The 13,843-nt window shown below is 44.3% G+C and overlaps 1 protein-coding gene across 1 annotated transcript in view; it reads right to left on the bottom strand.

The window, feature by feature from the left end:
• Positions 1 to 1,176: 1,176 nt before the first annotated feature.
• The window catches only part of pasha (microprocessor complex subunit partner of drosha), a 33,629-nt gene continuing 20,962 nt past the window's right edge, over positions 1,177 to 13,843 (bottom strand). The window contains exons 14-16 of the mRNA XM_077654249.1: positions 11,675 to 11,758; positions 5,044 to 5,154; positions 1,177 to 4,127 (exon numbers count right to left, since the gene is read on the bottom strand). Of these exons, the coding sequence (XP_077510375.1) occupies positions 4,038 to 4,127; positions 5,044 to 5,154; positions 11,675 to 11,758 (285 nt within the window). The 3' untranslated portion in view covers positions 1,177 to 4,037. The remainder of the gene's footprint in view (positions 4,128 to 5,043; positions 5,155 to 11,674; positions 11,759 to 13,843) is intronic.

Raw genomic sequence — 13,843 nt, 5'->3', positions numbered from 1 at the left:
GATTGGTTAAAACTCGTTAAGGCCAAGACCGAAAAAGAGACTCCGTGGTCAATTTTTTGTAGTGAACGGCACTGTAGTCAACCCTCAGGGATCCATGCGGAAGAAAAAAGACGATGTCACTGCAATCTGCTTGCAAAAAGAAAACCAGAGGCGGCAATATCTGTGTTTCAGTTTTCTTTTTCTAGCTTAGATGGTCGTTTTTTTTTTCGGTGAAAGTAGCCTCGTTGTCACAAGGATATGGCAATCTACTGATACAAGCCAGCTTTAATTTTCCCCACAGTCTCTTTAATAAAACATAATTGTGCGTAGCTGTCTTATGCTGCTAGCACTTGTGAAAAACCTATTGTGTGTCCTGGTGAAGGAGGAAAATCGGTTTCGCGACAGCTGTAGCCATGTGGAAAGGACGAAACCCGTGCATGCCAGCTGCGTAAAAGTCCATACATATTGTGCTAGCACACCTACGTAAGTAAATCAGGGATAAAATTTTTTTCAATCACCTCTGTGAACATACAAGCAAAGTGTAGAAGGAAATCCTGATGAGACAGAAAGTAGGTGACATGCATTGAACAAAAAGTGAATTTGGATAACAAAAGCTAATTGAAAAGATGGAGGGCAAAAAATTAAAGAAGACGGATTTTACAACACAGACCCCTTCAGCCATGGTATGTGGGGTTTAACATATTACATTTCCACATAAATTATGACAAAGCTACAGCTGTGGGCTCCAGGCTAATTTCGACCACCATTCCGTAGTTGCAACTGTGTACATGAGCCTCTTTATCAGTTTTTCCTTTCACACAAAAAAGTAAAAAAAAAACGCGTCAGCACAAGGCTCATGAGAAGGAATCAGGTAACCACTGTCTTGAGCATTGCTCCTGTTTATGAGAAATGAAGTTAAGGAAAGAAACCTTTATTGTTCGCAGTAACCACTCAAGACTGCACCAATACATGCAAAAGGAGCAAATTTCAACAGCGATGCACAACAGGACAAATTACTCCCCCCCCCCCCCCCCCCCCCCCACACACACACATACACACACACAACAAAAAGAAGAAACAATGATTGCTTCTTCAAAGGCTGATACATTGGAATGTACAAAAAGTGACTGCATCAAATATCAAAGCAATAGACACACCCTAACTTGGAAAAGTAAAAGAGCTGCTCACATCCCTTTCTTTTTCAGATTCTAGTATACAAGGCATTCCAAGTAAAGCAAGAAAACAGTTTAATATGAAACATGTTCTCCAGCCAGGTGGACAAGAGCAAAATAAGTACTTATTTGACTGTCAATAAAGCCACCCCTCTCTCTTTCTTTAGTATTAGTAAGACCTGGCCTGTGTTCAAAGAATAAAACTAACAGCTGTAGCTTCCATGTCAAAAACTGATCTGCATCAGAAGAAAATCTGCGTGGTTTAATTCTGTAATAGCTTAACTACATACAGTAGTAAAAGCAGTTCAGTGTTCTGGCAGCTGTTGATAACACAAGGCAAGCAACAGCGACACGACCATGCAATCAAACATGGTAACTCCCATAGTGTCATTGTTACCACATAGTTTTTTTTCTAAATCTTCGGCTCAGGTTGCACAGAACACCTCACTCATACTGCGCAGTACTATTGCAGATATTCTTGCTGATAAACAAACCCCTTTTGACTGGGCTTTCGAAAGGGTGTGGAAAAAGCTCGTTATTCATAACAGCAATCCTGCACTCCAGTCGCATGTCTAACACTTTGTACCAGCGAGAAGGCCAATGCAAGTTCTAGTCAGAGGGAAGCCGAAACAGCTATCAGAAACATTTGAGCAGAAAACCTGCAAAGTTCCAAGTGCATCAAGCACAAAACAGAGCAACCGACTTCTCTTTATTAGAATGCGAATTTGTCATAATTTTACAGTACTTCTGGATTCAAGCCTTGGCCATTCTCAGAGTGCACATGCAGTTCTCTGTACCATCCATGGCTATGTTTTGCAAGAACACCATTCACATCGTTGGAGAACTAACTACACATCACAAACCTTAAGTTCCAAGTTAGAAAAAAGGAAAGGACAAGTGTTAATATGCAGAAAACAGAGAGTGCAATTAAAAACACAAGGCAACAAGCTACAAGACTAGGTAAAATGAAGTGGCATACAGTGCCCCGATTCCCAACACAGCTACTTCCGTCCAGGGTGGAAACTATGCCATTTTTGTGCACAACAACATTATCGCACAAAACAGCATTTTTGCAACTACGGGCCAAGACACCACCTTTACTGCTGCCATACGCAAAAAGTCCTACCTCGGGTATAAACATTGAAAACATGTTCCCCCACCATGCCCTTACACAGCCCATGGGCCCAGAAATGGTGTCTTCTGACTGAGTAATTAATGTCTTTGCCATAAATGGGGTAGCCATCACTGAGGCAGCTGACAGATAGTGAAGGTGATGACTTGACTGCTACAAACCCATCCCCAACAGTGACAAGACTGCAAGTGCCCCCTGAGCACACTTCTTAAAAGTAGGTAGCAAAGAAAGCCTGTCACATCTGATCCGTGATCCACCTAAAAGCACTTTGGAACTTGTGAGCCTCACTATTTGAATATGACAGCGAGTGAAGTAAAATTACACAAAGAGCTAAACACAAGCACACAGTTTCACACATTTAAGAGAGAGACGGAATGAGGCAGCTTAAGTAACAAAAGCAAACCAGCCACTGAATGCCAGGCACAAAAAATGTTCTCATACCAGAACTTTCGCACCATTCCTTATATGTATATGTAATGACCCAGACAGACAGACTGACTTAGAGTCACTAAATAAAGACTTAGTCTTTATTTAGTGACTCTAGACTGACTGACTGACTGACTGGTGCATTCATGAAAACAACCGGACCTTGAAAAGTACCATTTGGTGTGCATTTCTTCATGACATAGGCACTCAATCAGGAAGAACTGTTTCGGTGTTTTATCCCTACGTGAGGCAAAAGAAAAAATAAGCCTAAAAATGCTTTCCTGAGCACTGTGATTACATAGTAGAATGTAAGAATAAGCTTGATACAGGGAACAATAATCAAGTACGACCAAGATTCCATTTCACAGGTTCACACTGGATCAGACCATTAAGGGGGAAAAAAAAAAAAAGCATTCTTGTGCTTGCGACTACACACAGACAGCTGCGCCATTTACTTTTGCCAACATTTCAAAACACTCAAAAGAAAAGATACTATATTTATGCATGTATGAGAAGAAGTCATACTGTTTACAACCCTATTCCTGGTTTAGATAAAAAGTCTCCATAATTCCCAAAACCCTTTCTGCACACCCCTCACTGGTTGACAAGAAAAACTGCATCACCAACTTCCTACACATAATCTAGGAGTGCCAAGGAAGCATAAAAATGTTTGGGCTGGCTAGCTCAGCGCGAACGACATTCATGCGAGTAAGCTCGATGATGCCTCTCTCATAGCTGCGCACACTCACGACGACATGACCAGAAGAATCATGAAACTTAAATTCAAAGCAAGGAAAAAGGGCGGAAACAGGTTAGACTCTCAGGTGAATCTTGACTAACGTGCTAAAGAAGGGCATCGAGACACCCATAAAATTCGCAGTATGAGCAAGCAAATCCGTCCCCTAGAGTTCTGACTGTTCCAGCATCGACAGCGAAAATTGCACGAAGGGCAAGATGATGCCCGCGAAAAAAAAATGTTGTGGAGCTATCAGATGGCTGTGACTTATGGGCCTGTTAACACTTGTTTGTTCCTCTGCATTAATTGTTAAAAGAACTTGTGACACAGGCTACGAAAATACTTGTGTGCTGCAGCATCATAACCACAACAGTGCACGTGGGAAGGAAGCAAATGAGGCAGACAGAAAAAATAATTGTAGTAAAAGAAAAAGGTTTTGCAAAAGCGTTGTACAGGGAGATAGTTGGAGACAATCAAAGAAACAACCATGACAAAGAGGTGGAATGCTTGTACAGAAGTCGTGTCTGCAACATACAACCGGAAAGCTGCGTGACCAGAACATTTTGACTACAACACTGTCGCGGCTGTGGAGTCACAACTCAACGATCTTCAGGTTCGCCGTTGATGTTGATGGTAACTCCACATCCTGAGGAGTGAATTTGCCTATGGGCTTCATGGCCTCCTGCGGCAATGTGAAGAGTGGCAAAAAAATAAAAATGCTTTAGTCAGGCACACTGACACCACTGAAATGGGACACTGAACGAAATATCAAGCCAGTGATCGAGCTCAGAAAACAGACATGCTGTAAAGAAACTGAAAGGAAAGATAAAAACAACCAACAACGCAAAACCATAATTCACACAAACTACTCTCTTCGTTATCGCTATGGGTGGTGACCATAATCGGCAGTCAGAAAGAAAGCAGAAGGCTTCCAACTGTTTAACTGGGCGAATTAGAGCCCTTGAAAGAAGAGTCTTCTCAGTGACGACAGTGACACTTGGAGGCTCATTGAGATCAAAATGGTTGGCGCTCTCAGTCCTGCTCTACACATTTAACGACTGACAACATTGCAGTTAACGTTCCTACAGCCTCGAGACCAGAATCAAACATTGCAGAAGCGATTGTACCTGAATGCTGTGGTTTCGGTTTGGTTTGGTTTATGGGGGTTTAACGTCCCAAAGCAACTCAGGCTATGAGAGATGCCGTAGTGAAGGTCTCTGGAAATTTCGACCACCTGGGGTTCTTTAACGTGCACTGACATCGCACAGTACACGAGCCTCTAGAATTTCGCCTCCACCGAAATTCGACCGCCATGGCCGGGATCGAACCCGCATCTTTCAGGTGAGCAGCCGAGCACCATAACCACTGAGCCACCGCGGCGGCGATGAATGCTGTCGTTTCATCTAGCGAGATTGCATAGACAACAAAAAGATAAAGCCATGTGCCAGCAGCGACAAACAAAGAAAAAAAATTACGAATAAAAGCAAAAGTGAACACAACAGCATAATCCCCCCCCTCCAAGGTCAGTGTACAGACGAAACGCAGTGCTCCACAATTCCCCTTAACGTTAATCAAGTGGTGAGTGTAACCATGCTCACCCTTCGTAGTTTGAGCTTTGTCATCTCTTCCTTGAGCTTGTTGAGGATGGACAGGTTGGGCTTGTTGGCACTGGCTTTGCTCTGTAACTCCGTAATGCGCTGCTCTTCCTCCTGCACAGCAATTGTTGGCACCAGTTATGTCAGCTACAACGCGAGTGAACCAAGGTGCCATTACCAAACAGCACAACAAAGGCCACCATTGTTGAAAAAAATGGCAGTTTTTAAATCTATCGAGCAATCACACCGGCAGCTCTAAAACACAAAATGCTTTCTCTAGGCAACTGTCCATCAGAAAAGACAGTGGCACTTTGCCAGCTAATGAAGACCTCATGCGGTTTTGCGTTTGTACCAGCAAATAAAAAAAAAGGCTTTCAGCTTTGCTTTCCACATAAAAACAATAGACTAGAGAAAGAAGGGTTGAAATGCTGAGCACCAAATTATAAACTGCAGTTAAATGTCACATGTCACTGTATGTAACAGGTCTGTTGCAAAACTTGGAAGCACTGGCTTTGCAAACCTTTGAGTGGTGGGCACTAGTGCCCAGCTACTAGTGTGATGTCAGGACAGCGCGAAAGGAACAATGACAAGAGAGGCACAAGAACACAAAAGGGCAGGACAGGACATTCATTTTTCAGGGTGGAGTTTGTGCATAATGAAGCTGTGTTAGCACTGGCTAAAAATTTGCCTGGCGTGGACAGAAGGGGTTTGAAGAAAGTTTGAACAGAAAGTTTAAATGAGGTTTCAATGCAAGCGGTTAATGTCAAGTGACATTTTATGCCTGAAATGGACAATAGCTTTTTTTTTTACAAGGGCTGCTGGTGCCAACAAGTAAAAAAAATCTCAGGTGAGGTGAACCAGGAACACTGAAACACTGCCCTGGGCACACTGTCTTCTGGTGTATACCACACATAGAATAGTACTACTACATCAGAAGGCAACATAAACCCGACTATCAATAAGGCCCGGTAAAATAATTACACAGGCCGTGAACATGAAAAATACCCTCTCCATTGCTGAGATGCGTTACATTAAAACAAGAAAAAAAAAAAAGAATGCCATGAGCATTATTTGCCCTCCTTGGCGGACTATTGTGTTTATTAAGAAGGTCTGTATGCCATTTGTATGTAAGTGTCAAAGGGTGTTAGCATAGCGCAATCCGTAATCCCAGCTTTTCCTGTGTGGTGACAGGTATGCACTTGCACCTGGCCCCTCAGGATCGAATGGCACCCCCAAATCTGCCAGAAACCATTCATGTGAGAGTAAAAGTTAATTAGTGAAAAAATTGGCAATGGCCATCTCCTATTAAGATGAAAACTGCGCGACAACAGCAATTTTTCACAGTTTCGTCAAATACTTTCATTCATGTACATTATCGGGAGTGTCAGAAGCAAAACTGCTCCACAGAATGGTAAGGTCTCCGCGACTTCTTTCAGTCGCGGTTGTGCTGGAGCTTCTTCGCAAGTGGAGTCACACCTGAGGAGGATTCACCGCAAAAAACAACTAACAGCACATAACGAGCATGGAGTTTCGGCACTGGAAGCATGAAAATACCACGCCAACGGAAACGACTGAAGTGCACATTGGCGCAGCAGCAGCAAGATCCCTTAGAAAAACAACAAAATAGATCAGTGACAAGCCAATCACCATTCCAAATGGCGTGCAGTATGGCTAGCTGGTTGTTATGCTCAGCTGATAGCTACCGTCATTGTGGGCTGGCGCCGAAGCTCTGAAAACGAAACTATGCAAATGGACTCTCTCGGCCTCTCGATGGGGACTGCTAGAGTTGTGTGAATATTTGAACGTTTTGAAAATTTAAGGAGATAGTACGGTATGCGAACCGGGCTTCGAAGCGAATAGCAATATTCGGAAACCTCGAATATTTTCAAAGTATTTCAAAGTTTGAGAATTTATGGATTAAGCTGCTGGATGAACCAGTTGGTGGTCTTTTGTACGTTCTGATATACTTCCACATGGTCTCATAGCTCTAGGTGCTCTGATACTTCCACGCGATCTCGCAGCTGTATATGGTGGCAAGCATTGTGCACACGGTGTGGCTGCTCGGCACATCGCCGATGAGCATATGTGATGGGACAAAACCCTGACGACCAAAGTGCAAAAGCGAACATGCTGCGGCGGGAACTGCACTGCACCCACTGCACGAAAGGCCAGAAAGATGAAGATGACGAAACAGATAATGCAGAACTAGTACCAACATGACCGATGGCGAGTGCTCTGTCGGTGTTTGCTTTTGTATTTGCGGTGTCGCTGGAAACCAACTTTGAAGCAATACCTTATTCTTTACACCCTTTGACAGCTGAAATTAGATGAGGGGTGAAACGCCATTTATTTTAGGCATTGCTTCGAAGAGCAACACCCTTTTCTTGCGCTCATGATTTTGGCGTAGGGGTACGCTGCCTTGCATTTCTATGCCATCTTTTTGCGTATTTGGTCAAAAGTACTTGCCTCCGAAAGAGTTTCTTTTAAACCTGCTCACCAAGGAAAAGCACACCCCATGCCTTTACACAGCGGTGCATCTGGCGACGCAAGAGGGCATGCTCACATCCCCGCGCGCTTGTGCTGGCCACTGCCGACGAAGAGCCTCCGTCCAGAGTAGTGCAATGTTTGCGAGGTTGGTCTATGCAGGACCCATCACAGAAATCGTGGCTATCACATCCTTCGATTGGTATACGATGGCGCGCCGCGTGCCACTTCCGGCACCTGAGCAGTGTCTAAACTCATCCTATGCTGACATCTTTTGACTTTCGTGATCACGCGTGCACAGTGCAGTCATGTGACTGTATGCCAAGCAAATGAAGTTGGAGAAACTGCGGCATCAGAAGGAATGCGCCCTGAAGTTTCACGGCCAAAAAATCTGCCAGCAACTTTTATATTTAGAATCAGCAGCATGTAAAGAATTTCACGGTAAGAGCTTGAGACTATGATGCTTGGTGCACTTTGGCTTGCTGCTGTTTGAACATTGCCTAATGTAAGTTTGAAAGTATTTATTTTTATTTTGTTTAATTTTTTTTATTGCAGTTCCCTTAGTGAATTTTGCAAATCACATCTTCTGGCATATGCTACTGGGCTCTAATGAATTGCATCTTTAGGCTCGCTATTACATTTCGAGTAAGAAACTACATATTCACTCTGATTCGAAAATATTCGCTTCACTTTGAAAGTATTCGAACAAAATAACTAGTCGCTTAGTATTTTCTTTGAACTAAAAATTCACTATCTGCACATGCCTAGGTATGCCAATATTGAACACACCTGCCATTGCGTGTATGTCACAGGGACATGGGAAACGATATAAAATACAAGTCAGGCCTGGGAATAGGTATTTGTATGATTACTTGTCGAGCAGATCAGAGCTTGACATGGCGCACTTTCGGAACCTGTATGAAAAAACGAGCTTCAGATGCCATAGACTTATACCCGTGCTACACGGGCGCTTCGAATGCCTTACAACCAAATGTCATTCGGCTCGACTGCCGAGCTTACGCTGCTACACGAAATTTTTCGACGGCATTCGGTTCAGATGCCACTCGAGTCGACGGAGCTCCGCGGAGACATTCCAGATTTTGGAATGCCTTCGGAACGCAAACACAGCCCGAACCGACGAATAGGCGTTGCCGCCGCCATCACTTCGCCCCGCCCACAGCCGCGCGACTGCTTTCGGCTCTGTGGTTGCTCATTTTGATACCCGCCGCTCGCTTTTTCCTGCTCTTTGCTTAGCAAATAGCTCGTGTTCTGTCTACGTAAGTGCTTGAAGGTAATAGTACACCAATGAACATTTACCGTATGAGCATGAAATTTCTCCAGCTGTGCGCCGATGAGGACGGCTGCACTCATACTGTTGTTTACATCGCTGCACACGAACAGCTAGCGCTCGTTTTCATGACAAAATGCATTCTACACTTTAGTTCTATTAGATAAGCTCATCTCTTTTGTACCGGTTGTACCCGTGCTTGTTAACGCAGTGCGGCAATCTGTGCGAGGAAGCGCCGATACGATCGCTTGCCTGAGAAACACTTGACAGCCGGGCTGCTGACATCGTGTACGACCGGCGCTTGTCGCAAATTGTCCCGACTTCCTCCGACGCGATCAGTAGTTTATTTTAAACTGCTTTATTCAGAAGTGTGATTGGTGACCGTTCGTGGTCACCAATCAAACTTCACGCCAATCACACCAATCGCAGTGGGTTTTTAATGTGAAAGCATTACATGGCTCATCAGCAATGAAGCCCGGCATCGACTGTGACCAGCAGCTGCGGTCCCAAAAATCCCAGATGCGTCACAATGGTATCAAAGAAAAAATACAATTTTTTCTGAAGGTATGGGGAATTGAACAAAGGACTTTCACACTGCGAGGCGAGCACCCCCACAACGGTGCTGCTTCTTGGCAAACAAAGGTGAACCTAGCATATGTGCCGTTGCCTTACGACTGTATTCTAATAAGTAGGTGTGTCATCAGAAAGAGAGAAAAAATAAAAATAAATAAAAAGTAAATAAAATTTTAAAATATTGCTGTTGCATTTCAGCATGTGAGTTGTGTTAAGTGCCCTCCGTAATTTATTATTTTTTATTTACTGTGATTACACACGCATATACACATTCATCTTTGAGCTCACACAGTTGCACTGTAATGTTGCCATTATTTACTGTTATAGCAGCATATGCTAGCCCACATCCCTTCTGCAACACGTTACAACTACTCCTCCCTTGTGCTTGAACAAGTTTACATGCTCTCACTCATTGCCACTTCTCTTTCCTCTCTCAAAAATACTGCCTAGCACCTGCACTTTCCTCCTCATTCGCTAACTGGCTCACCTCTCCACATTTTAAGTTCAGACAATGAGGACTGGCTTTCCCACTATAACTGTCTTTTTAACTAGCTGATGCAGTAAAACAAGCACCACGACTTGTTTTTCAAAACTTCTCTGAGAATAAATGATGGCTTTGGTGGTTTCGATGAATTGTACGCAACAAGCTACACAATCCGCATTACGATGTTAATGCCGCAAAAGTTGAATGCATGACCAAATGTCCCAATCGGGCCAAACTGGTTCTCCTAATGTCCCCGATCTAAAGAATTACAGGTTTTGAAGCGAAAGCTTCACTACGCCAGCTAAAGCCAATTTCGCCATGCGTTGTCGATTGACCTTCAAGTGAGCCAGAGGTCATGTGTGGCTATAGGCTTTACATGTGGTCTACCACTGTGTTGCACCACTTGACCTTTAACATTTCGATTCACCGGTAGAGGGCGGCAGGATAGGCTGCACCGTTGACTGGGTGACCAACCTCTTGCAATGAACCATTAATTTTAGTGCCACCTGCCAGGGTGGCAAGGGCGGGCACGCTGCCTATCCAGTGTGCGGAATGCATTCAACGTTACAGATGCCAAGCCGCGTCTACTTGGCCGATACACCACAGCTTTCGCTCTCTAACCAGGTTCAGCAGTAGTTAAACTGCAGCTAATTTTTTTCCAGAAGGCTACTTGATATTTGTCATGTGATGCTTAACCACAGCGCTGCACATATGTGATTTTAGCAAGAACAGGTTAACACTGAGGACAACTCCTTCCACTGACTGTTCTTGATAGAAACTGATTCTCCTGCTTTTTCTGGCCATGTTGACGCTCATCGAGCAGCAAAAGACTCATTTATCACTGAGAATAATGTATTTAATAAAAATCACAGGACGGGTTTAGTGTGTAACACAAATATTTGAAAGTAAGCTGTGGTGTGACAGCAAAATAAGCCAGGAAGCGGGCAAGGGGACGCTGGTACCCACTCTTGTCTGACGGTGGGTTTCGAACCAACCACTTGCCCCAGCCACCTGTACCTCTCACCTTCTTCCCTCTTCCACTTTCCACTCTATCCCACAAGAGTGGAGAGGGGGATTTCTCTCTTCACTGTGCCACCTGCAGGCCTACAAACTTGGGGAATGAGCTAGTAAAAAGTGGTAGCGTTTTAACATAGTTATGCAGAGTACACGTGTGAAAGCATGTGTTCATTCTTCACCTCTTCTTTCCGGCAACTGCATGCACACACAACTGCGTTTTTTCTCTCTTCACCGTCCTCTCTCCACTCGGCAGCTGCTGGCTCAACGCTCTCCTCCAATTGGTTACAGATGGCACGATGCTCCTCCGAACTTTCCAAGCTTCCTCCCATTGGCTGCAGCTTGCGCGACGCTCCTCCGAAATAACCTGAGTTTGCCTGAGTTATTCCGATCATGCAAGACAAGATTGCTGCTCGGATATGGTATGTATGGAGTAGTGCTTTTGCACTAAGAGCCACCGCTCAAAAATCTTCCTGCCAGTCGGTTCAAACGCGTGACACCCTTATGAGGATAGGTTGTCGCCATTACAAAATGAATGGCTCTGCAGTGTAGCCTCTGGGATCCCTGCCAAAAGAATCAGCATAGACACACGCATTTTACTTGCGATACCAGTCAGTGATGATGACACCTGTATTTCGTTTTTTGATCTTTTTAGCTTTACAACAACCCCATTTTCGGCGAGAATTGTCTCTTCGTGATTAGAATGCAGTACCCTGTCAAAACAGGTCAGCTTCTAATTGTCCTCAATGCCCCTCCAAAGAAAGGAGTGAGAACAGAAAAAAAGAACTCGCCTTCTTCTCCTTGAGTGTCTTGCATGAGCCCTTGCCGTAAAGCCTGAGTAAGGAGCCCCATGAAGTGATGTGAGGATGTAGTCCCTGTAAAACCAAACAAAAAAAGAAAAGGAACACTCAACACCTGCCTGCTCATCTCGAATACCAAATGTCGCCATTTGTGAAGAACCTGTACAGCTGTAAAGGACCATAGCTATCTTGGGCTGAACCGCTTTCACCTCAACCCAACTGAAAATATGATGTACCCTTTCCATGTCAGATGCCAGCAAGTTTTGTAACATGGATGTCTGCAGCAAAACCACAACTGTTTAGCTGAGGAACAAGTGCCTATAGACTGACAATCGTTTCCCCCCCTACCAGTAAATCAGCAGTCTTGGTTGTCATATTAAAGGGACATTGCTTCATCTAAAATCTTTATTAACCATACCTACGCCTTTCTCTCTTTCACACAAACATGCTCATAGCAACCAGCATATTTATATTCTGGCATGCTTAAAGAAACTTTGAATAGTGTGCAAGTTTAGCATTTAATTTTTACATAAAGTGTGTAGCAATTTTTGAGTTTGTGTGTGCCAAGTTCAACCCCTCCCCTCAGTCAATATTCTGTGCACAGATCTTGGGTTACTGTGGCTATGGATTCAAACACTTTGCATGTTCAAAAGATTGTGCATAAAAATGTCAATAACAAGTATATTTGAACTGAATTCTTTCCGTTACACTGCTGGCTCAAATTTAACATGGGAACTGCATCCTGAGGTCTGTTTAGTAGAGTAATGCATTTCGCACCGATGTTAGCCTTGCTCGTGCGGTAGTAGTACAAAACTGCTTAAACGTGCAGATCTAGCTTTCCAAATAAAGGTTTAGACAGCAGAGAAGACAGTGCTGCAATCATCAGAAAAATGAAATAAGCAGACTGGCTGCTGGTCTTCATGGATGGTTTTTTTTTTCTACGCAAACAGTGACAACAGCTGACTAGGCTAACTGAATTTTCTTGAGGGTATAGTGCAATGTAATTTTAAAAGCAATCTTGCTGGTAGTGGCTACTGATGGGCCTGATCTATTTCTTCACCTTAACTAGTATCTTCGTATGCATACACAAATACACTAGAATCTTAATGATACGAACGTCACGGGATTTAAAAAAATATTTACATCATCCGAAGTTTGTATGATCCAAAACAAACAAATTTTATATGCAGAAGCACAAGGACTGCATTCATGTTGATCTCTTCACGGCCGCCGGGATTTATTAATGGTAGCACACCGTCATCACTCACTGCTTGTAGTGCATACCACGTGATGTACCGTATTTACACGATTGTAAGTTGACCCCCCCACATCACATTTTTGAAAAAAAAAAAAAACTTTGAGATCGTTTACACTTGGCCTTTAATAATAGAACGCGATAGCACAATCCTGCGGCCTCCACTTATCACCAGCCGCTATCCGCTGTTGCACGCGGGTGCGCCCGTGGGCACATTCCAAAACGAAAATGTATTAGTCACTGAATTACTCGTCCACACTTACGCCATTGTCCTCACTAGCGCTGCCGCCGTAATCGCTGATGCTGTTCCACAACACGTCGTTCTAACGTCACTGCACAGCGAAATCCCGTAATTCACAAACAGCGGCATCATGACATAGCGTGGAACAGCTGAAAATTTTGCCTCGCTGCAGCTGCCGCACCTGTATCACCTGCTGCGAACGCCCAACTTGTGACCCGGTGCGCAGTTGTTCCGTTTCTTCAGCGTAAAGAATGGCAGCCATCTTGAATGTAGGTGTGACCGAGCGCCGGTCGCTTACCGGACCCGGAGCACAAATGACGACTGACGAAGCACTACATTAAAAACTTGTAAAACGCGGTCTGCAGTAGTCAAATACGTCAGAGCCTAATAGAAACTACGCGTGAGCGCCGTCAGCTCTTCCGTCAGCTACCGACACTCCCAGGCGCCGCTGCGGTTCCGAGTGGTGCTGCCGCCGCGACTGGAACAGCAGCCTTGCCATCAACTATCGACACTCCCTTGAGCGCAGAGTGTGCGGTTTGGTTGAAAAAAAACAAAACTTGGGCGACGCTTATTAAGAGTAGAACGCGAATGCGTTATCGGCCGCCGCCGCTTATCAGCAACTGCAATCTGCAGCCACGTGTGGGGAGTGGGCTGGTGCAGATTT

The sequence above is a fragment of the Amblyomma americanum genome, chromosome 2 (assembly GCF_052857255.1).
Source record: "Amblyomma americanum isolate KBUSLIRL-KWMA chromosome 2, ASM5285725v1, whole genome shotgun sequence".
In the NCBI taxonomy this organism is placed as follows: domain Eukaryota; kingdom Metazoa; phylum Arthropoda; class Arachnida; order Ixodida; family Ixodidae; genus Amblyomma; species Amblyomma americanum.
The sequence above is the reverse complement of the archived record's forward strand: the minus strand, read 5'-3'. Positions and strand labels throughout refer to the sequence as shown.